The sequence below is a fragment of the Pyrgilauda ruficollis genome, unplaced genomic scaffold (genome assembly GCF_017590135.1).
Source record: "Pyrgilauda ruficollis isolate IOZ18807 unplaced genomic scaffold, ASM1759013v1 scaffold33, whole genome shotgun sequence".
NCBI classification, from domain to species: domain Eukaryota; kingdom Metazoa; phylum Chordata; class Aves; order Passeriformes; family Passeridae; genus Pyrgilauda; species Pyrgilauda ruficollis.
Genome location: NW_024524711.1, coordinates 1,995,740 through 2,018,742, shown reverse-complemented (window position 1 = coordinate 2,018,742; position 23,003 = coordinate 1,995,740). Strand labels below are relative to the sequence as shown.

General features: G+C 44.1%; 1 protein-coding gene across 1 annotated transcript in view; it reads right to left on the bottom strand.

Annotated features, from left to right (window-relative positions):
• CELSR1 (cadherin EGF LAG seven-pass G-type receptor 1) overlaps positions 1-23,003 on the bottom strand; it is a 162,154-nt gene that overhangs the window by 31,712 nt on the left and 107,439 nt on the right. The window contains exons 6-16 of the mRNA XM_041474688.1: positions 14,483-14,640; positions 13,415-13,578; positions 12,277-12,402; positions 7,462-7,628; positions 6,829-7,014; positions 6,401-6,514; positions 5,898-6,072; positions 5,062-5,203; positions 3,254-3,374; positions 2,021-2,204; positions 968-1,069 (exon numbers count right to left, since the gene is read on the bottom strand). Of these exons, the coding sequence (XP_041330622.1) occupies positions 968-1,069; positions 2,021-2,204; positions 3,254-3,374; positions 5,062-5,203; positions 5,898-6,072; positions 6,401-6,514; positions 6,829-7,014; positions 7,462-7,628; positions 12,277-12,402; positions 13,415-13,578; positions 14,483-14,640 (1,639 nt within the window). The remainder of the gene's footprint in view (positions 1-967; positions 1,070-2,020; positions 2,205-3,253; positions 3,375-5,061; positions 5,204-5,897; positions 6,073-6,400; positions 6,515-6,828; positions 7,015-7,461; positions 7,629-12,276; positions 12,403-13,414; positions 13,579-14,482; positions 14,641-23,003) is intronic.

The window sequence follows — 23,003 nt, the reverse complement described above, 5'->3', positions numbered from 1 at the left end:
ATTTACTTAGAACGTGCAATTACTATAAGCAACATTGCCTAGAAGAGACACTTGGGTGAAACACTTCAAGAACAGTGCAGAAAACTCATTTTAATTCAGCTTTATACTGCTTAATCATGAAAATATTCTTCACCTAAAAAAAAATAAATTTCTATCTCCTAAAATCTTTAGAGCAGGAGCTAGGTTGACCACAAATCTGCACACCTATAAGCAGTGGCCTCCCCCTAGAAATATTTGGGGCAGTCACATAACTATTTATAACTGCCTGAGCCTAAGGAACACTCACAGCAGAGTTACCAGGTCCAGAGCCAAGACAGAGTTTTCATTTCCCACAGAACAGCCTTTGGAAAAGATTGGGAACTCTATTTTCAAAAATCTGATACATGTTTTCAGAGACATATATGAAAAAGCAGATTGTCATTTGCCTGTTGTACAAAACAGTATAGCTCATCTGCTTTATAAAAGGTGTTTTTCAGCTGTTTTGTTTATGGAAAAGATATTGTGTGGGAAAATTTGGGTTTTGTTGCAACTCTTGTCTTTAGTAGGCTGCAATCCTAGTAAAGCAGTCATCAGGAATATGATTTTCCTAATTTTATCTTTGCCCAGAGGAACTGTATGGCTAAAGAACACTTATAAGTCACTAGAAACTAGAAAGTTACATGTGTAAGAATTACTTGATAAATAGAAAATTGGGCTCTTCTTTTTTGAAAATAGAGAATTTCTGTGCTTTATACATGTATATCTGCTGTACTGTTACATTTATTTATTGCTAGTATTTCAAATGTATTTTAACAGGTCTTTGATTTCAGCTAGCTATACTTTTCTGCTCATGATATATAAGCTATGCTGCAGTCTCTAAACCAAATGAATTAATGGTATTCCCTACGTACAATTTTTTTTTTTTTTTTTTTTAAGAGGCATGCAGATAAAGTAGGTAATTATTTAATTATTTACCCAGGGAACTTACCCACTGATCCCTTAGGACAAGGCACAGCAGCTGGCTGGCCAAACTTGGTCTGTGGCCACCAAATACCAGCCTCAAAAGCTTTGGGACAGCCATTATAAATTACTGAAAGCAGAAAAAGAAATGATGCAATATTTCTGACAAGATAAAAATCACAACAGTGAGACATTTCAACCTGCCTGAAGGATCTTCCTGTAATTCCAAAGCCCTGTCAGGATACCTGTCCTCTGCAGTGCCTTCCAAGCTGTAACCCATCAGTTGCTCCTTATCCAACAGATTGGACAGACAGGTACAGGCAGAGGAGAGCTCGGGATGATTATGGGGCTCTGGATTTTGGCTCTGACTATCTCTGCTTGCTCCTTTATTGTGGGAAAACATTTCTCCTTCATTTTGCCCACACACTGCTGTTGCAGCAGCTTTGTGCTGATCACAGGAGGACAGTGGGTGGGTGGGTGGGTGAGAGGAAAGGCAGGATGGGCAAGATGGGGAAGGAAGGCAGAGTGCACGAGGTGAACGGCACGGCGCCTCTGTGGGCAAAAGGTGTGAGGGCTCTCACCAGCCTCTTCAGCTGCAGCTCAGCAATACGACACTGCACTGGCACATGAACTCAGGTTTAAGGAAAAGCTGGTGCTAGTCTTTTGCTCCCCCTACTCCACCTCAGCTGGCTATATTTCCATATGAGAAAAATTAAAGAGATAAGAGCTTTTTTCCCATTCCCTCAGCCCCCGTGAGTCATACTGGCCCATATCTAGGAGGAGGGGTGTATGTTTAGGCTGCTGCAGCCCCCATTGCCCCCACTGCTGGAGCCAGGCTGCTGGGCTCACAGCACCCCAGGGCTGTCCCCTGCAGTGTCCCCATCTGTGCGCTGCCAGCGGCTCCGATCCCGCGCTGCAGCACGGCTGGGCAGCGTGGCTGGGCAGCGTGGCTGGGCAGCACGGCTGGGCAGTGTGGCTGGGCAGCGTGGCTGGGCAGCGTGGCTGGGCAGCACGGCTGGGCAGTGTGGCTGGGCAGCGTGGTGCTGCAGCACGGCTGGGCAGCGTGGCTGGGCAGAGGTACCTTCACAGCCCCTCACGGTGACCTCTGCAAAGGGGTTGTCGCAGCGGTTGCACTGCCGCCCGATGACGCCGGGCTTGCAAGGACACTGTCCCGTCTCCATGTCGCAGGCGCGTGTGTGGGAGCCAGATGGGAAGCAGTCACAGGGGTAGCAGGTGTCACTGCTTTGGGGCCTGTAGTAATTGGCCTAGAAAAACCAAAATGATAGACACGAGGTATTTGACTTCCAAACTGCTCATTTTGCAGAGCACAGATAAAAGTTACGTTACTATTATCAGAGACCCAGTGTGGCTCCACTGCCATTTGCAGTGGAGCCACAGGGCCCACGTTACTCCTCGGGCACTTGTTGCAAGTGCCCACCAAACATATTCTTGAAGGATTTACAGTTTTCTCAGCTTTGCAATTCTGCTCTTGTATGGCATGAGCGAGCCACTAAGGAAACTTCCCGCACTGTGCATTTGTGTTTCACGTAGAGGGTGGAGCGCACACAATGATCCCATATTCAAATCTCCTCTGTACATGCGTTTGATCTGAGGCATTAGGATTGCACAAGAGCATGGAGCTGGCACCCCGCTGACTCCATTTAATGCAACAGTTGCTGTGTGTCCTGCTGGCATTTCGGAAAGGAGCAGGGGGCCAGCTTCACAGCCACCAATCTGCACAAGCCCAGCTTCTCTGATGTCATTCAAGCCAGTTTAAAACCTATTGTGAGAAGCCCTTTGTGAAACCTTCATGATGAGGTGCTTCCCCTCCCATGTCCCCCATCTGTCCCTGCCTGTCCAGAGATGAGGAAAGCATTTAGCCCTGCAGCTCTCTCCAGCTGCCAGGCCTTTTGCTGGCCATAGCACAGGGGAGAGCTTCAGCCAGCTGGCCTGAGCTGTTTCATGGCTGTTACTCACTTGTGATGCACAAAACCCCACTGACACTCCTCTGCACCCCAGTCTGATCTCCCCTGATAAACCAGGCTGCACTTCAGAGATCAGAGCCAGGCTTTCATCCTCTCAGCTCGGTTTTCCAAACACAAACAAGATAAGAGCTGCACAGTATGATTTGGAGAAGGGTGGTGCCAGCAAAATGTTTTGGGTAATGATTAACTCCACTGTGCACATACATATATATATGATACAAAGCACAACTGTGTGTACTTTGTATCAGATACTCACTTGTAATTATTAGTGGTACAGTTTCTTTTTAAACTAAAGAAATTTTGACTTAAGAATAGTTTGTTTTGCTTACCTTGCAGTGGCATTCTCCATTGGTCTTATTGCAATCAGAATCAAACCCTTTACTAGTCTCACAATTACATGGGCCACAGATGGGATTTCCCCACCAACCTCTGGGACAAGGTAGGTCTATCCTATTAAAAAAATCAAATTGAAAGAAAGTTGTTTTAAGCTCCCTCTTAAAAAGTGAGAAAAAAAAGCTTTGGGCCAAATCTGCAGTCAACTGCATCATCTTACAAACAGTAATGTATCTCAAGAAACAACCAATACATATATAAACACAAATACAGTATAATATGGGAAAATATAGAATATCAGTGCCATGAAAACCTAGAGGGAATGTTTTTCTAAGTATTTTCAAGTGCAGGCTCTGAGCCTGTGCCCTGGTTTATCTACCACCACAAACTGCCTTGGAGTACAGCTCTCCAACACTCTATATGCCACTCCCCATCCCCATCCTGCCCCAGCCCACAGGGACACCAGCTCAGGTGCAAAGCTGTCTGCAAGCCCATCCTATAAAGAAAAGCCACTACTCTCAGCCAACCTGGCTTTCTCGGACTGTTCGCTACAAGATCTGAAAAGCCCTGGTCTGCCTCAGGAGAGACAGAGGACCCATGGCTGGGGACATGGAAGAGGGCAGGGTGGCAGCTTTGATCTGGACTGTGGATCAAAGACGATGATTCAGAGTGAGTGCAGCAGCACTGGAAGCTAAGCAGCAAGCCAAAGGCCACCCCTGCAGAAGGAAAACCCCCATTCTCACTGGGACTATTTCATCTGGGTGAGCCTCTGAGCTGGTTATCCCACAGATGCCCCAACACTAGTTCTGGCAAGGAGAGCTCTGATTCTGTGATAGCTGAGAGTCTTTGTCAAGCAATAGCCTGAAGGACAAGGGATCTGAGATGCTGGTAATGCCCAAAGTATCCCCTCCCTGCTGCTCATTTTTAGGAAAGAAAAGCTATTTTCATTTTTGTCTGTTTTGAAGACCAATACCAGTTTTATTTATGGTAATTGGTAGGTTTGTACTTCTATGCTTTAGAATATGAAAACCACAATGTTGCACTTGACACATGTCAGCAGATGACAAGGGACAATGTCTCTGTGTCGCTAATCCAGAGGAATGAAAGACAAATCTGGCAACAGCATGGCCAACATTTGCAAGCCCACACTACAAAAGGCAGAGGAAGAAGCTTGCAGTTTTCAAAGGGAAGGAAACATCACATGAGCCATTCCTAAATGGGCAGACAAATGCACTTCATTTGCACATTATGAATGGCCCATATTACAGTAAATCAAAGCGCCGCCTCTGGGATAAGGCTGGTTGCTGAATGCTTATCAAAGATCAGGAAGCTGCTGACGAGGGAATCAGCACGTTTCTCCCACAAAGCAACAGACACAGGCCCCAGACTGTCCAGAAGAGATGGCTCTTTGCCAGCCCAGGGACTGGACCTACACTGCAGAGAGACTTTATCTTGCTACAGGGCACCAAACAGGTGCATCGCTCTGTGTGCTGGAGAAGCTGGAAGAGAGATGCAGAGCAAATTCAGGCCAAACCCACCACAAAGTACAGGTGAGATGCAGTGCTGTGCAACACAGAAGAAGTGGTTGAGTCCCTGAGCAGCTGATGAAGCAAAGTGGCTCCTGAATACCATGTCTAGTTTCTGGGAAGAGCTCAGGAATGCCAAAAGGCAACAGAGCCTAAAATACCTCTCAAATTGTAACAGGAAAGTTTATCAGAGCAGAACAGGAAGTGGGAGGACTGCTGCCTTAGGTGAAGAGCTTCTTGGCAGGATCAAGAAACCAAGAACAAAATAATTCTCTTACTTGCTTTCGCAGTACTGTCCATAGTAGCTTTGTCCACATTCACAGGTGTATCCGTGGGATGAGCTAGGTTTGTGCACACATGTGGAGACATGCTCACATGGGTTCAAGTTGCATACATCAACACAGTCCCTCCCAAAGTACCCTGGGGAGACAAGGTAAGAGAATTACAGCAACCATTGTAATTTATGATTTGCATGTCTCCAAAAGACTGTCTGTCTTAAGCTTATACACTAATAACACATCTTTGATAATCAGTAGATTCCCCCTGAGATACTGTCAGGAATGAAGCACTCTTTTCCCTCTCAAACAAAATGATAGTAAGCCATTCTTTTTGACAGTCTGTTACCATGCTTGAGGCACCCTTGTGCCTTTGGTTCCCAGTTTTATATTTGGGGCATGTGCTACAAATAGTTTTGTATTCTCTTGCTGCATGTATGGGAGGTGACTGTACGGGGTGCTGACAGCATGTGCTGGCTACATGCTCCAAAACAGAGAAAACATTCAAAGTATCTTGATTAGGATGCAGAGTGAGAGACTGAAATTAAACAGCAGAAAAGGCTGAGAAAGAAAAAAAAAACCCAACATAAAAAGAAAAGGGGAGGTGCACAGGAGTCTTTTGTACCAAAGACTGTCTTTCTGTTTGGTGGATACATTGCTTAGATTCTTAGCCCAGGACTGCAGCTTCCAGGGTGCTACATTAAGAGTGAGAAGGGTAATACTGATTGGAAGAGGAAGAATCAGAAGATGAACGCTTTGCCAGCATGCTGCTGCTGTGCTGCTTCTGATGAGCTCGTGAAGGTGTGATCCAGCTCCTAGATGAGTGGCCAGCAGGTTACCTGGGTCACAGACACAGGAGTAGCTGTCCCAGTCGTCACTGCAGTAGCTGTGCTGGGGACATGGGTTGGAATCACAAGGGTTATCCACTTCACAGCCCTCCCTTACGTTGATCTTGATAGCCTGTTTCATGTTGAGTGTCGCTATGTTTGTAGATGTCTCTCCCATTCTTACTCCCTGGTGACAAAAGACAATTATTTTAAAATTATAGTCTCCTTTCAGAGTACAGTATTATGTGTTTCATTATTTTCATCAATCAATGAGGGTACATTTTAAAGAAATCACCTGATGAGCCAAACCCAGGGGTTTTTTTTCAAATGTTTTTCCCCTATGTGATCAGATTTGTACCTGGCAAAGTGGGTAGACTTTAATGTTTTGATTCCTAGATAATTTTTATGGAGGAAACAGAAATGTTTGAGGGTGGATGAAAAAGAAACTTCCCACATTTTCACCTGGGCATTTTCTCATGAGTTCAAAATTTATTGCTACACTTTTAATTTCATACCTGCATACATCCATAAAATCCCTGCTGAACAGAGACTTGGTCTCCAGAGACACCTCCCACAATGATGCTTTTCATTTTCAATCCAGGTAGTTGATTTCCAATCTGCACAGTGCTCTGTGAGGAAGACAACAGCTGATAAGAAGCACTATCATCCTCTGTGACAGAAACAGAATTGTGATGGAGTCAAGCAGTAGCTGACAGATTACATAAAAAACATCAAAGCAGTGAGGAGCCAGACATTGGAATGTGTCTTTTTACAGACTTCTTTGTAAGATATCATAAAGCTTAATAAATTAATGTCAGTGATTATGCATAAATCACTGCAGAACATGTCTCAGAGCATAAGTACTTGTCCACAGTCCATTATCCTAGTTTCTCCTAAAAGCATTTGTGCAGTGCTCAGTTGTGCAGTTATGATGCTGCCTTACCTGATACATCCCATAGTCCAAGGACATGACAGCAAGGTACTTGAGATCTTTACCATCTTTTGCACTCTTCAGCTCTACTAATAAATGATGCCATTCCCCATCACTGACCCGTGACTGGCTCATCTTCAAACTAGCAACCTGGCTCAGGCCACTGTACACTTCAAACTGCACGTAATTGTTCAGTATCTGTGGGGAAAAAAAACCCCAACCATGTCTTTTTTTGCTACATATTTGTACTTGATGCAGAAGGAGGTGGAAGGCAAGATAATAACATTTCCTAAGAAAACCCAAAAAGAAAAAAAGCTCAAAGAGTAAAAATGGGAATGCTTGCAAAAACTCCTTGTATAATTTTGGATATTCAGACTCCAACTTCCCTTATGGGCAAAGAATCCCCAAATAAATGGATCCATTTTTTACATCTATATTAATGCCCACTACTACTTCTGACTAGAAAAATAGTCTTAAATGAATGATTTTTATAATGATATTTTGACCTTTGATCATTGTAAAAGGCTAAAATAATGATATGTTTTTATTGACATGCAGGTGGATGAAGCTGTGTAGTTCATCTGGCCATAATTCACTGCTGGGGGAGTATTAATTCTTTCCTAAGCAAAGGCAGCCACACTTTACCTGAATGTTGATCTTGGATGCAGCCCCAGCATTGGCTTGCATTAACATGCCATTGACTTTCCGGGTTCTGAACATCAGCCCAATGTACCACGGCACAGAGATGGTAATGTCAAGGTCACTCCAAATGATAATGCTCTCACCACTGAAACGCTGAGGAGAAGGCATTGCTGTGAATCAAAATACACAAGAGAAACAGTTTGTATCCTTCAGGACAAATGTGAAGAGGAAAAATGATGCTATGTCACAGTGATGACACAAGGGAGCTTGTCCCTCTTCCACTGAGCTATATTCACTCTAGCATGGATGAAGAGCTGGTCTAGGGAAGTTACTGTGAAGCAGTTGACAATACTGCAAATTCACAACCTACCCTGGTTGTGGGTAGGCATCTTGTCTTGGTGCCTGTACTCAAAAGCAGCACCTCCACACTGCTATGGCATTACCCACATCAGAGCTGTTCCTAGAAAGCTAAGCTCAGGATCTCTACTGATATAGTTCTGCTGGTGAGTGGGTGGACAGAGCAGGAAGTATGAGGGCAACAGTTGCTTCAGATGTTTTCAACATAACCTTGATTACCTGCTTCTAATTAACAGATTAAACACAGGAAAAGGCTGGGAGGCAACAGGAAACATGAATGAATTGTGAATACTCCAGGGTCAGGTTATTCAGCTGTCCCAGCCACACAGCCTTTTCACAGGGAGAAAGTTTGTGTGGAAATTGCCTGCCTTAAATATCCTGAGGTGAGAGCTGCAAAATTGCCCCCCTCTCTAACTGCACAAGCACAGTTCCTACAGGGTGACACCAATGACAGCCTCCAATAGAAAGCACTTTGCTGATGGAAAACAGAGGAACACTCATCCCCTTGTACTTCTAAAGTTGTTACCCTGGGTAACAGGAGCTACATGGATTCGTTGATCCCACTGACTAGAAGCATAAATATAGCCGTGGGAGATCTGTGCTGTTTGCAACACCTCATATGACACCTCCACCATGTGTGGAACCTTGTAGGGGATCTACAGTCAGCCCCTTCCTGACATCCTTGCTTGTGAGCATGTTAGTGAAGTTCATGGCAGCTTTTTGCCAGTGGAAGCAGGCCTTAGAGAGTGGGTACAACCACCAGAAATTAGCACCCAGCCTTTTATTTCATCATGTGCTGAGTCCATGTTGGTCAGTGAAATCACAGGGCTTAACAGGCTTTCCCCTTCTGCTCCACATTACCATAACTGCTGACACTTTCTGGATTTTTTGTAGTAGGAGAGATCATGTATATACAAATGCATACGTGTTACTATGTACCATATGTAAGTCCTTAGAAAAAGGTTGAGGGATGACACCATACCAGAAAATGGAGGAAAGTTGATGTGAAGCTGCATTTTTTGAGGAATGAAGCCAAACCCAAATTCTCGTATGTCTGCCTTGCTGGTGTCTATAAAGGGAAAGGCTGGGGTGAGGAGTGGAGTGCAGGGGTTGGAGTAAAGTGCAAGCTCTTTAGCTCCCTATTTGTGAGAAACAAAAAGTCAGGGACTACTGGGCTACCACTAGTCAAGCCAGAGGTGGAACTTGACCTCCCTTTCCTTAAGATGTGCTTACCCAACCACCTCACATCAGGCTAAGGGCAGGCAGTCCAAGGGGCAGCCCTTCTGCCTCCTGCTCCAGCCTGTGGTCTCACCTTTGCAGTCATACCACAAATGCCAGAGAGGGCATATGGTGGAACAACTGCAGCATAGCCTGCTCTTGAAAACCAGATGGCAACATTAAAAAAGATTGTCACCAGATACAGATGTCCTCAGATTGCTTAAAAGTTGGATGCAGTGCTTGAGTTCTGGCTCTCTGGGCCAGGGCACAATTCATCAGCCCACACTGCACCACATCAATGTAAAAGCAGCCAGGACTTTTGAGTTCTGCCTCTCTGGGCCAGGGCACAATTCTGGGCCAAGGCACAATTCATCAGCCCACACTGCACCACATCAATGTAAAAGCAGCCAGGACATCAGTGTTGAGCAGGATTATTTTCTCTTGCTCTACCTGTGCAAAAATCAGCCTTTGCCTTCCTCCTCTAACCTGCTGACCTTCACAATAACCTCAGCTTCCAACTTTGCTGCTGGTTTTCTGGGCTGTTGCTGAGATTTTTGAGCCTATCTGCCTCTGGAGTGCAGAGGCAGGATGCAAACTTGTGGGCTTCCCACCTGCTGAAGGCTGGGAATGCTGTTTGCAAGCATTTCGCCTTTGCTCCTGGGAGAACTGGACTGGCATGGCAATTAGCCACCTTCTTCCTTTTCTCACTGGTGGTGACTTTCTGTACTTGCAAATACCATTCCCTTCCCACACCTTCTCCCAGCTTCCCTCCCTTCCCTGGGGCCAGGGTGAACCTTTCCCTGCTAGTTAAATAGATATCCCCATTTGTCAGCCCCCTCTGACTTCCCTCTTCCCCCCAGCCCTTTCTCATGCCTGGGACCAGGAGTGTCCATGGCAGGGGTGGCACATCCACTGTCCTCAGGTGGGACCTGACCTCCCCTGTCACCACAGAGGCCCACACACTTCCCAGCACCCCCTGCCATCGGCGGTGCAGTGATGCAAACTGATCCTGGGCTCAGGGTTTGTCACTTGAAGCACTGCCTGTGTATCTCTGTTCACTCTAAAGAGAGTCCTGCACTCAACAGGCCAGCAGAAAGACGTGAGGGACAGAGGGCCTGGGGAAACATGCTGCCAACATCCCACTGGATGTCACCTGCAGTGTGGGTGCTGGACATGTGGGAGTTTATATTTAGGTGCAGTCCAAGGCTAGCGCAATGACACTGGCCATCCAAGAGTGAGTCAGACACAGCTGCTAGGTCTTCACAGAATTGCAACACCTAATAGTTTAAAGGAATTAAATTACAATAAAGGTGAAACTAATTTTTCCTTAAATTTATCTATATATCAGCAGAGGGAGAAGGGAGCTGGCAGAAGGTGAATTAACAGATTCTAGGAGGGTGGTGAAGGTAAAACATCCCATCCTCACTAGTGCAGACCAGATCCCAGAGGTTTGAAGAGCAGGAAATGAAAAAAAGGTTAATTAGTAACTTGCCAAAGTCTTTGTCCTCTGTTAGCCTGAAGCAGAACCAGCACTGCCATAGGGATTAAAGAAATGCAGCACTCCTACTCAAGACTGCAAATATTCTATTGAAGACTTTTTAAAAAATAGCTGCCTAATAATAGCTAATGCTCTTAGTATAACAGCTGAGCATTGAAATAAGAAATTTGAAAGACAGGAGTACAGCACATCTGTGACTGACTCTATCTCCTGACTTTAACTTTGGGCTCTGGAAATCTTTGGTCACATTCTGTTTTCTTTCTTGGCTTGCAATTTTTCCACAGGGACACTGGCCCGCAAGTACCATTAAAGAACCAAGCAACCTGCTGCCTTCAAACTGTCAGAAAAACCCCACAAACTGAGGCATCAGAACATGGGGTTTTTCATTAACAAAGGGGACATGCAGGAATGCACAGTGCTGGAGGCAGAGGTGATAGCTGGGACTGGGGGGAGGCAGTGCTGCTGTGACTGCCATCACCTCTTTCACCTGAATTTAAAATGAGCTTCCAGGGATGGCTACAGGGCAGCTCCTAGATGATAATCTAAATCCCAAACTTTGTGGATTGGTCTTGAGTTTGGGATAAGAAAATAGTAAATAAAAGAAACATTTGATTAAATTTTGAATTTCCATTTGAAAAACAGAGAGAAGGAGAGTCTTTGCATGTGATAGCAGTACTCCCATTTACAGCAGTACAGCTGGGCCCCTGGCACTCCCCTCAGGATACATCAGAGTGGATTTGTAGCACAGAGAACAGCCAATCATGAAGAAAATACAGGAACTTCATCAACAAACATTCTTGACATGAGACACATAGAAAAATCAGATATTCATACAAACCTGGGAAGCTCAAAATATTTGAGGAGCTGCTACAGAAAGCAGGTACCAGGTTAGGAGCAATAATAACAGCACTGGGCTCTGTGTGAGGTGGAGCATAGGAAGAGATCTCCATCACTCCTTTTCCCTGTTCTTCACTCTGCAAACCTTTATCTCCAAGACAGAAACTTAACCATGTGTCCTCTCCTCTTAAGATAATATTGCTGCTTCTCAGGAAAGGGAAGAGAAATTGCCACCACCTAGACCTGGCCCAGCAGAAGCACGTTTTTTTTGCTGGAAGCATCCAGAAAGACTCCAAAGGAGCAGCCACCCTACAGCACAAACCCCCATGGGACTCCTCAGACAGGTAACTCCTCACTTCTAGGGGAAAAACTGACTGCAAGTCCTTCACATCCTATAAAACTCACCTGCTGCTCCTTCCTTATCCTTTAGTAATGAGGTTTTACATATATATGCACATTGTGCTCAATCAAAGAGAAATCCAGTCAAACCGAAAGTGCTCTTACTTAGCACAGAATGCCTTCTTGCCAAAAAAGTAGTGATTAAAACAGCACATTCATCCCTAGTTTGAGTCAAAGCCCAGTAAAGTCAGCAGGATTCTTTCCACTGATTTAAAGGGGCTTAGGATCAGGCATTTTTACGATAAACAAATTACTAAATACAGCCAAGTTCTTTGGAACTACTTTGGTTATGTAAGTAGATCAATGAAAGCTGCTCTTACTCATGACAGTATGTCATCTACTATACAGGGGATCTCTAAATTTATTTCAAATAGATAATGGGTGACAGTCTCAACTGCAATCTTCTGTTACCCTCACTCATCACAGCTGGACATAGGAGCTGTGAGATGGCAAAGACAGGCAATGACAGGTGCACACATGAGAGGCACAGGGAGCTCTGTGCAGCCTACCTTGCTCACAGTTCTTCCCCCCGTAGCGCACAGGGCACTCACAGATGTACGTGTTCCACTTGTTGATGCACGTGCCTCCATTCTGGCACCAGTTGGTTTCACAATAGTTCCTCTGAGCTGCACAGCCTGCAATTCAGGAAAACCATTACTTTGTATGGTTTCAATAAAAAAAAAGGCTCTGAATGACTGTATTCGAGTTTTTACATAAAAAGAAGACATGACTATTATAGGTTTGGGTTTTTTGCCTTTTTTAAAAAATGTTTTTGAGGCAAAATGTGGATGGCAAAAGTTTACGTAAGCTGATCATGTGTTAAATGCATAAAGACAAGTCTGTCTATCAAAGGCATATGCTAGGACTCCCTCCTTAATCCACAATCAATGCAACATACTTTAGAACTGCAATTTAGCTCTTACACAGACCTTCAGCAGCATGGACAGAAGGGACTTTCCATTTTTTGTGTGTAAGAGCCAGTTTTAGGATGATGAGAACATTCGGTATGCCTAATCACTGGAACTAATCCTGATCAGGGATCCAAGGACTGGAAATCAAATCAGAACTTCCAACAGGCTGCTCCATGAAGCAGGTTTCACATTTGGGGGATTGCAGAATTTTATTTACAGAACAAACACAATTTATTAAAAAGTCATTGTAAGTGCTGTCTTTTTCATGAACAAATCCCACTGGCTTTCAGAGCAAAATGACATTTAATAGGTAGTTTAAAAATAGAAGAGGAGAAGTTAATTTAGGAGTGAATTCCTGGCTGAAACTCCCAGCAATGCAGAAAGGTTAAACAAGCCAGTCCTTTCTGATGTGCTGCTGAATCCTGGAAACGTGCCCTGTGCCACGGGCTATTGTATGCCTCCCTGGCACAGGTGTGGACTGCACATTACTCAAACAAATGAGGCCTGGCTGGAGACACAGTGGCAGCACAATGCCATACAGCACCTTAAGTCCCTGTCCCATAGCTGCTTTCCCCTCAACAGTGCTAACAGGAGGACATTCCAGAACCCTGTGTCCCCTTCCCCTTCCTGGGGTTCCTTCCAGTACCAGCCTCCTTGACATCCTAAGCTGTGCCCTACGCACAGCTGTGGCAGAGACCTTTCTGGTGTTGACCCTTGGGGCACTAGTTGCCCATACCTGGCAGAGTGCCATTATTGGCAATGAAACCAGCCATGTCGATGGGCTTGCTGTCGATGGAGAGGTTCCTCATGCAGCCAATGAACTGCCTGTTGTGCACCGGGAAATCCTCAGGCAAGTTTGGGACACCACCAAGGAGGAGAGGGCCAGTAAGGTCCAAAGATCTGAAGAAACAAAGAAATGCTCATAATTTCTTGCAAAGAGTTTTGTTTTGTTCTTTATCTTACTGATTCTATAAGCACATTTAAGCTGCACTTCCCTCTGCTACATGAGCACTTCCCAAGCTTGTAATCAAAGGTCTGTCCAGTAACACTAACTGTTAACTCAGGAGCTGTCATGTCTATATAGAATCCAGTGACCTGTCCCTAACAGTTGCTAGTATGCAGAAGGAAATTAAAATTAGAGAAAAATGTGTAGCCACAGGATACTTCTTTCTGACCCCAGCCATACAGGAACTGGCTGATGCCGCTCAGCACAAGGTTGAGAAGCAATACATTTTCATATAATGACCTAATTATCATATAGTGCCAACCCTTTTAAAATCCTCTGAAGGTCTTAGTCTTAATGACATTTAGTGGATGTAGGTTCTACTAAATGACTCCACACTGTGTGAGAAGTGTTATCATCTGGTCATTTGGATTAGCCACAGTTTTTATAGTAGGCACCTCTCTTGGGATGTTAGAGCACCATGTGTCTCTCAGTGGTCTCTCTGCTATCACTCATTACTTTATATCCCCCTATGTTGCTTGCTGTTCACCTCTTCTTTAAACTCAAAAGTACCAACTTTTTTTTCTTTCTTCACAGGAAACCTTTTCTCACACCCAGTGATTTTCAATGGTTGTTTATTTACATCCTTTACTTCTACCTCCTTTTAAGATAGGACTCTTAACTTAAATGGTAGAAGTAATTCCATATCCCAAACTAAACTTTGTTACTTTTTCTTGTTACGTCATATCTATTTTTCCAACTTACGGTTAATCACTTAGTGCTCAGTGGTTAATTGCAAGGTGTTGACTCTCCACTGGAAAAAGAGAATGAGTGGAAAACACAAATATAGGGAATCCTTACTTTTTTGAGCCAGTCTGAGTCCCCTGGGCAGCACAGGTGTAGTTTCCAATGAGGCTCCCGAAGCGCACGGCCACTGCCGTGTCACAGTCGTCCACAGTCACCACAGCCACCTTCTCTCCAGAGGGCCCATGGGGAATTCCTAATCGGCCAATGTTTGGCTTCAAAAAGCAAATGGCACATGTCATACAGTACTACATACACGTGGGATTTAAATACTGGTTCAGTCAGCTCAACAACATACTTCTCACTACCCCCAAAGAAGAGAAAAATTGAAGATGTAAATGAAACAGCAGAAGTTAGGCTGTCCTATGACATTTAGGCAAGAAAAAACCTGATGGATGACTTTAGTCAGAGTCCACACATGCCCAGTATGATACACAGGGTGGTTGGAAGTGGTTTTGGTCTTTTCCACAGCTGAACCACTTTGGCCCAAATCACATCAAACAGGTGTTTTCCCACTTCTGCACAGTAAATTCTAATAAATTATGCTCATTTTGCACATCTTCACCTCAAGGCAATGAAAACCCTAAAATGATGTATTATTACAACTGAAGCTTAAATTAAAGGCTTAAATCACATTTTCTCTGATGGGTGCACTCTGTCCAGGCTACCAGAAACTGAGTTCAGGCCTCTATAAAAGCTGTAGTGAGGGGTTGTCTGATGGCTGAGAGGGAACTTAGATGAAACCAGCTTGTTCCAGCTACAGGATGGAGTGCATGAAAAACCACTGCCCAGTGCTGAGAAGCCCCCAGTTTCTAGTTACAGAAAAATAGAGACCAATGACCTGTGGAGCTGAACAATCAAAAATAATGGATGTACCTGCACTTGCTCTGGTGCAGGCACACAGGTGCAGCATGGAAGGTATGTTTTAGAGCAGCAATAAAAGCCCTGGCTTTTCCTCACCTCTGCTTCTCCCAGGCAGTAGGAAACTCTTGCCCACCCAATCACAATGTGTCCTGGTGAACATGAGCCACAAAGCTAGAATTATCACACTCAGCTTCACACCTCCACTGTTACTGGCTCACTCTGCCCATCACCTGCTGAAAGTTTGTGGTCTCCCCACTTCAGCACCTACTGAGTGGGGAAATTCAGTGATCCCAACAGACAGGCTTTCCTATAGGACCACCAGGAATTCAATATCAGCCATCAAATGTCTGTACTTCCACCACAAACAGATCCTTCATCATCTTCACTAATTTTGCCACTGATGAGATGCATTCCGGAGTGACTGGCAGGAGATGATGTTTTCTGTGCAGAAACTCAAGAGACAGATTTGGCCAGTGGAGAAGTGCATTATGACTGTTAAAAAAGGTGCATGTGCACACAGAAGCATAGCAGTCTGAGTGAAGAACTAGCAAATCCTGTAAGAAAACTGTTCCCATGTTTAATGGTCATATAGAGCTGTGGGGTCGTCATCTACCACAGGTGCAAGATCTCTGAGGACATTATGGGTACAAGAGAAGCACTGAGCTGAACTCTACTGGCTTTGCAAGGCACACCCCACAGAAACGAAGTCAGCAGGATCTGACCAGATGCTCTGAAAGTCCAAACATATTTACTGGATGTGCTAATCAACAATATCTGTATCCATATGAAAATGAAGATGGCTGGGCATCTGTAGCTTGCTGTACGCTTGCTTTAAAACATGTACTGCATGACTGTGTTCTGAAATTCCTTATTTGTACAGCAGACAAGGAAGCACTAAGGTGATAAATGAATTCTTTCTGTTTCACTTACAGACACATAAATTTGTTAACATACTTACAGCAACTTTCATCATCTGTATAGAGACAGATTTATTTTTAAGTGCAAATATCCCAATGTATAAAAAAACATTTTTAAAACACGTTTCCTGGTGTCAATTCCAGCTGGAAAGTATTTTCCATTTCCTCTACCAAGAACCAATGTGATCACATAGTTTGGCAGTTATTCAGTATAAGGTCTTGACCTCTCTTTAATGATATTAAGGCAGATTTTATTTTTTCCAATACTCCCTGGACTTTGCCACTGCCTAGCTTGGAAAGATAGGAAACATACGTATTTGAAGTGCTGGAAATGTTATGGCATGCAATGATGGCAATGCTAGTGAGCAGCTTTTCAAAGTAAATGAAAAAATACACGGAAAACTAACCAACTGACAGGCAGACCTTCCCTTCCAAAATGAAAATGTTTACATTCTGGGTGCTACTTCTATTCATTCAGAGGAATGATTCGATTATCATTTATGTTCTTGTGCTTCACTGAAACAATCTATTGTTTCTTACATGGAAGCCTTGACAAAGGCAGGGTATTTATTCCCTCAGCAGGGGGGATCTGCCCAGTGTTAATCATGATTGCAACCTGATGAGACTCAGCACTTTGCAGCTGCTCCTTCACAGTCACTAGCTGCAGCAGCAAATTTATTTTCTTCTACTTTTATTTAACATAGGAACTGAAAAGTATTTCTCTAGATGTTGACTGCTCATTGCAGTACAGATCTCTGGCATCTCTTTGGCTCTGATGACCACACAGAACCATGAAGAAAGGGAATATTGCAGTGAATGAAAAGAAATCTATTGGCAGTTCAAACCCTACTTAGTTCAAACACAAAGTGATTTTCTGACCATGTTAAAAGGCTCACTTGACAGAATTTGACAGGTTTTTCCCAAAATGCAAGAATATGTTACTGGGAAAGGAAAGAGATATTTTCTGACTGAATTAACGGGACGAGATCTCAAAATATGTGGCAATTACACATTACTCATCTTCTAGTAATACACACTACTCATCTTCTCAACAGCTAACATAGGGAGTACTCTATAATTAAAATAATGGGAAATAAATAAAAGACTTTATCAGAAAAAGCCCAAGTTAGGAGCTCTTTTGGCAATGAATCATGGAACAGATTTTATTCATTAAATACTTTGATTAATATTAAATATAGGTTACTAGTGATGCAAAGGATATTTAGAGTATCATGCATTTAAAAAAAATCACTTTGAATAGTTGCATGCAAGAAAGAGAATTAATCCCACAACACGAAACTTGGGATCTGATGACAAGAATTCCTATTGCAGACTCTGAAACCCTCAGCACTGAACGATGAAAAATAATAAAACAACCCTACTAATTAACTACAAAACAATGAGGAACCATGGTGAGATTAAAAGGTTAAAAAGGCAATACAACACTGGGCTGTTGCACAGATGCATATGAGGAAAGTTTCATAACACTGAACAGGATGGAATGTTTGGGCAGTTTTGTTTCATTTACTAAAAATACCTTCCAATTACAGCAGGTGCACAGAACAGCAGCCAGAGCAAGTTTATCATATCAAACAGGCGAAATGGACTTGGCATGTTTAGCCTAGCAAAGTAAAGGCTAGAGAAGAGTTTTGGAAATAAGATGCCATCACTGCAATAGACACAGTACAAGAAAAAGGGGTATAAGATGCCTGTGAGTAATGTAGGCTGGGAATCAGCAGGGGATGCTCAGCCCTAGGAGGGATCATTGTTGGGAAAATAGCAGGGCTGAAAATGATAAAAAAACCCTTTATTTGTTTACGATTATAGAAGCCTATGTTAGCAGAGGACTGGCCTATGTTTGAAAGAAAATAAGTAACAGTGAGTAGTACTTGGAAAATGCACCAGAAAGTGAATTGCCAACACCACATGACAGCATACACATTCACATTTCAGGCATGATCTTTGCCTCAATGAAATCCTACTGGAGCAAGACTGATCCCTAACAGTAGGAGCAGCTAACACTAACCAGCATTAATTCACACTATTATTTTCTGGAAATATGTTCAAGGAGTTAAAAGCCGGACTTTCATCTGGGTACTTAGCAATCCTTTCTGCCTGTCAGACCCATCTCCTGAAATACATGCTACCCGAAAGGCAAGTTTCACTAGCTGTGCCAATTCTGCACTCATGAGTAAATGTGCAATGTGGTGTACAGGAATTTACCAGCATGACCCCCATTAATAGTAATGCAAGTCATGTAACTGAGTTCCTGCTCATGGAGCTGAAAATTTACCTTTCGCTGCCTAACCCTAAAGGCTGCCTTTTCAGTTAATGCTTCTCCAGAAAGAAGTTGGGATTCAAATTTCAAAGACCACATGCTGTAACACTGAGTAGCAAGAAGAGGTACCAAACAGTGTCAGAGAGAAAACCTGGTCTCCCTAAAACAAACTGTGAAAGAAATGCATTATTCCGGGACTCAAATGAAAGGAAGAAAAAGCAGCCCTGGGTGTTGCAGTGTTTTATCACCATCACATGATGATTCTTCAAACATTCTGTGCATCCCATAATGAAATTAATTTTATTTGTTACACTGACTCTTATGTTTTTATATTATAGTCACATATAGGGTCACTTGGAGAAGAGAAAGAAACAGTCCTGTCTTAGGATCCACATGTGGCAGCATAAGTCCCCTACCTTTTTCTCCATCTGTAAAGCAAGATGAAACATATTTATGCTCCTCAAATGATGGCAATTAGTACCTAAAGCTCTAAACAATGTAATGAAACTTAACTTTGCTTTAATGAGCTTTCATGAAGACCAGTGGTTCTGATCTATCAGCGACAATCTCCCATCTCATGTCTATCCCATGATGTTCACCTTTGCCCAGAGAGAGTCACAGGCAAAATGTGACTACAGAAAATTGCAGCTCCCTTTCTGACCACAGCAGAGGTGAGACTCATCTACTGTCCTCAGCAGTGATCTGGAGGAGTAACCTTCCTGAGTTGCAACAGGGTATGGAACTCCCTTTGGCCACCTGTAGTGACTTTCTCAGGTTGCAGTGAGAGAACACCACTCTGGAGGTATTTTCCTAGTGATGCCAAATCTGATTTTTGCGAAACTCAGTTACAGAGTAGTGTTTGGACTTCTCCCCATAAATTCAACAGTAAGAAAGACATGAAGCTTTTCCCAGGTGAAAAACCCTGAGAAGCTTAATCTGTGAACTTGTGTTTTATAAGTGGAGACCAGACAGAGGAGAGAAAGTCATCAAAACACATCTGTTTATAGTTTGCAAATCTACTGCACAAATCCACTGTGAACATTAGAGGTGGATATTCTCATGTATCTCAGTTCTGTTTGGGTTCTCTATTATGTTTAAGTAAATATTTGAACTGCGAGAGCCCACACAGTTACTTATTAAAGACACAGCTGGTGTAACGATGCACAGTGAATGGAAAAGACATACAGATCAACGGACAATGGGAGCCCTTGTCCTAAACACTTAACCCTTGTATTTTAGATCATATGTCCTACTGTTTCCAAGTCAGGATGCAAAACTGTTGGAGAGGTTTAAGCAAGTAGTCCAATCCTTGGCAGACTTATTTTAAATTAAACCAGACGAGATAGTATCTGTACATGTAATAGTAATACTGCAAAGATCAAATGTTTGTTTAGTCAGTCAGCAGCAGTGGTGACACTCAGGTTTCTGGATTTGACCCTTTTATTACTTTATCTGCAAGATAATAGCCTGTTCCAGAGGTCTCACAAACATTTCCTCCACCAGAAAACTTTTTTCCAACTTCCATTCCTAGATAAAAACTTGCCACTTGACTTTTCCCACAGATGGGAGGAGGGAGAGTGATTTTGGTCAGCCATCAGAGAGTGCTCCAAGATAAGGGATATTCCCTGAGCTCAGGCTGAAAGCTGTGCTCTGCAGCCCAAACCTTGGCCAGGAGGTCTTCCTCCTGCTTCAGCCACCCCATTGAGTCTTTTGAAGGAGCTGAGGAGATGCTTCAGCAGCAGACTGTAAGTATGGCCAAGACTTAGAAAATGCAAACCAGTACTGCTTGCAGATGAGACACAACTACCTTGTTACACTTGGCACCCGGAGGAGACCTAATTTATTGGGGGTCAGATGCTGCCTATTGTAAATTCTGCATTTGCCCAGATCATAATATAAAATACATTTATTTTTGGCAGTCAGTCTTCTCGCAAAATGCTTTGCATGGCATAGCTTAATATTCAGAGCTTGGCTTGTTTGTCTTTTTAATAAGTGTAAGAAGAAAAGCCATCCTGAAGTCAGTGCCAGCCTTTCAGTGACTCCAAGAGTTTGCTTACCAGACAGTAAGCTACCCTTCTGTTTTTGTTAATTAGTAGCTAATGATTTATTGGCCATTCGCAGTGGTTAAAGGTTAAAAAGAATCTGTTTCCTTGTTATTTTTTTAAATACTCTCCTCTTCATTGTTAATGCGCCGGTTCAGACCCCACCACCCACAAAAGTGCTGGGTGGAAAATACCTTATACCTTTAGGGGCTCTTTGCTTTTTAACGCTTGCAGCTGCAGTAGTAACGGGGGGAATGGAGCAGAGGCCCTGGGAGCTGCAGGAGGCTGCTGCAGGAGGCTGTGCCGGCCTGCGGCCCTGCCGTGCGGCCCTGCCCGGCTCCCGGCGCTCATTAGGCCGCCGCCAGCCCCGGCAGCTTCGTTAACCCGCCGGCCCCCGCTCCCGCCCCGACGCGGGCAAGGGAGGAGCCCTGCCATTCCCAGGCCATGCTGCGCTGCTTCACTGGTCAAAGAGCTCATTAAGGGCCCATGGCAGCGGCGGTCTCCCTGGACAAGCTGCCGGAGCCCAGCCCCCCCGCCGGCAAGGAAAATAAATAAATAAACAGGAAGGACTAAAAGGGAAAGCACACTGCTCACAGTCCTGGGGGAAATGCCAGAGGAGCTTAGCATGGACTTGCAGACCACTCTGATCAATCAGGAAACTCCAAATCAGGCCAGATTACAGAAACCACTAACGTTAATCTTTGTTTTCTAGAGTTTCCCCTTGCAGATTTCCAGAGCACCTTGAAGATAGGCAGTGTGAAGAACAGATCCTGATTAGTCACCAGGGAAAGGCAGGACAAGTCATTTCACATAACCCCCTTACTTCTTTGATGTATGTATCCCCTTTATTCACCGAATATTTTAATGGCATTTCTTTATACAAATTTGGCTCAAGTCTGTACAGAAACATGAGAGCCTGTGACAGCGAAAAGGAATACCAAAGAGCTTCCCATCAGTGAGTAAAAAATGCAAATCCTGAAAAGCCATCAGACCAGTTTCTTTTCCTAGAGAAACGCCCTGCAACGCCAATCATCAGGATCTGGGCTGGCCCACAAAGTCAAGCGAGTTTTACTGGCCTGATTTGTTATCTCCTTTAGGGCTGCATCCAGAGGCTAAACTTTGATATTCAAAGCAGGAGGCTTTCAGCACAGCTATGAGACCTGGCACTAGTGAATGGCACTGCCTGAATTGCTGCTGCTCTTCCAGTGCTGGGGCAGAGATGGGGAGCAGCCCCTCCTGTCACAACAAGTGGCAATGGCACAGCAGGGCTGTGAAAAGCCATGGTTGCACAGGCATCCAGATGTGCTCCTTGCCTCTACAGCATGACCAGGATCTTCACAAATATCATCCAGCTACTGCAAAGGGTATGTTCTTAGTTTTGACTAACTTTGGCAACAGCTGCTGTAGTGCTGATGGGAAGATGAGTTTTCCCTGCCTGCAAATGGAAATTTTGTCCTCAAATGTGTATTCCCAGATGCTTCTCAGCTCTTTGAGACTGAATCAGTGACACAGCAAGACAGACCTGTTTTGGCTGTCAAGAGACCATTCTCTCTCTCCTCAAGACATTCAGTTTTCCATGTGAGAGACAGCACTCACCACAGTGCTCTGCTGCTGTGGGTGCCCTTGTCCTTCCTCTGCAGCCCCTTCCTCATGCTGAACTGCCCCTGTGGCTGAAGTCCCTTCTCCCTGATCTTTCCTGCCCTCTGAACCTTTTTTCTGCCTATTTTGCTGTCTCACTCTCCACTAACAAGGATGTTTTCCAGCACCTTTGGAGAGCCCCAGCTCTCCAAAGAACATATCCTTTGATGCTGGAAGAGTCCCCTTTTTCTCCTTCCCCTGCTGTCCTCTTCTAGTTCAGCAAATCCTTCTCCCTCTGCCACTTGTCCCTACCTACCTGCCAAAGAACCATTCTGAAATGTTTTTTGCTTTCTATAAATCTTGTACATTCTATGACGTATTTTTGCATCCAGGATGTCAATGTGGCTGCTCTCAGAGTCCAAGAAATACCTGTGACACTTATGCACAGCAACTAACCCCTTTCTGGAGAAATCCCTGGTGACACCTAGCCAAGCAAACTGCTGCTTAGTGTGGGTAATGGAGTCACATTTCTGCCTATAACATCCAGGAATGCCACACTTTTCTACGGGCTTGCTCCCTGCCCCCATGGCTGGATCTTTGTGAGGGTCTCCTGGCACACAGAGACTTCTGCAAGGCCAGGTAACTGCAAAGTGCTGCTTCCTCTCACTACACAGACAGATCCAAAATACCTGAAAAGTTACTGCAAATCAGTGAGCTGCTGTAATTTACTACATGATTTAATTGTGATAACAGTGCACTTCAAAGAACTCGCACCAAATTCCTGAGGTGCCATTCCAATGACTCCCTGGCTTTGAGCAAGGCCTTGCCAGGCTGGGCTGCAGAGCACAGCCTCAAGCACAGTCTTCAGGGCCTTAGGGTGAGCCAAGGACCATTCAGAT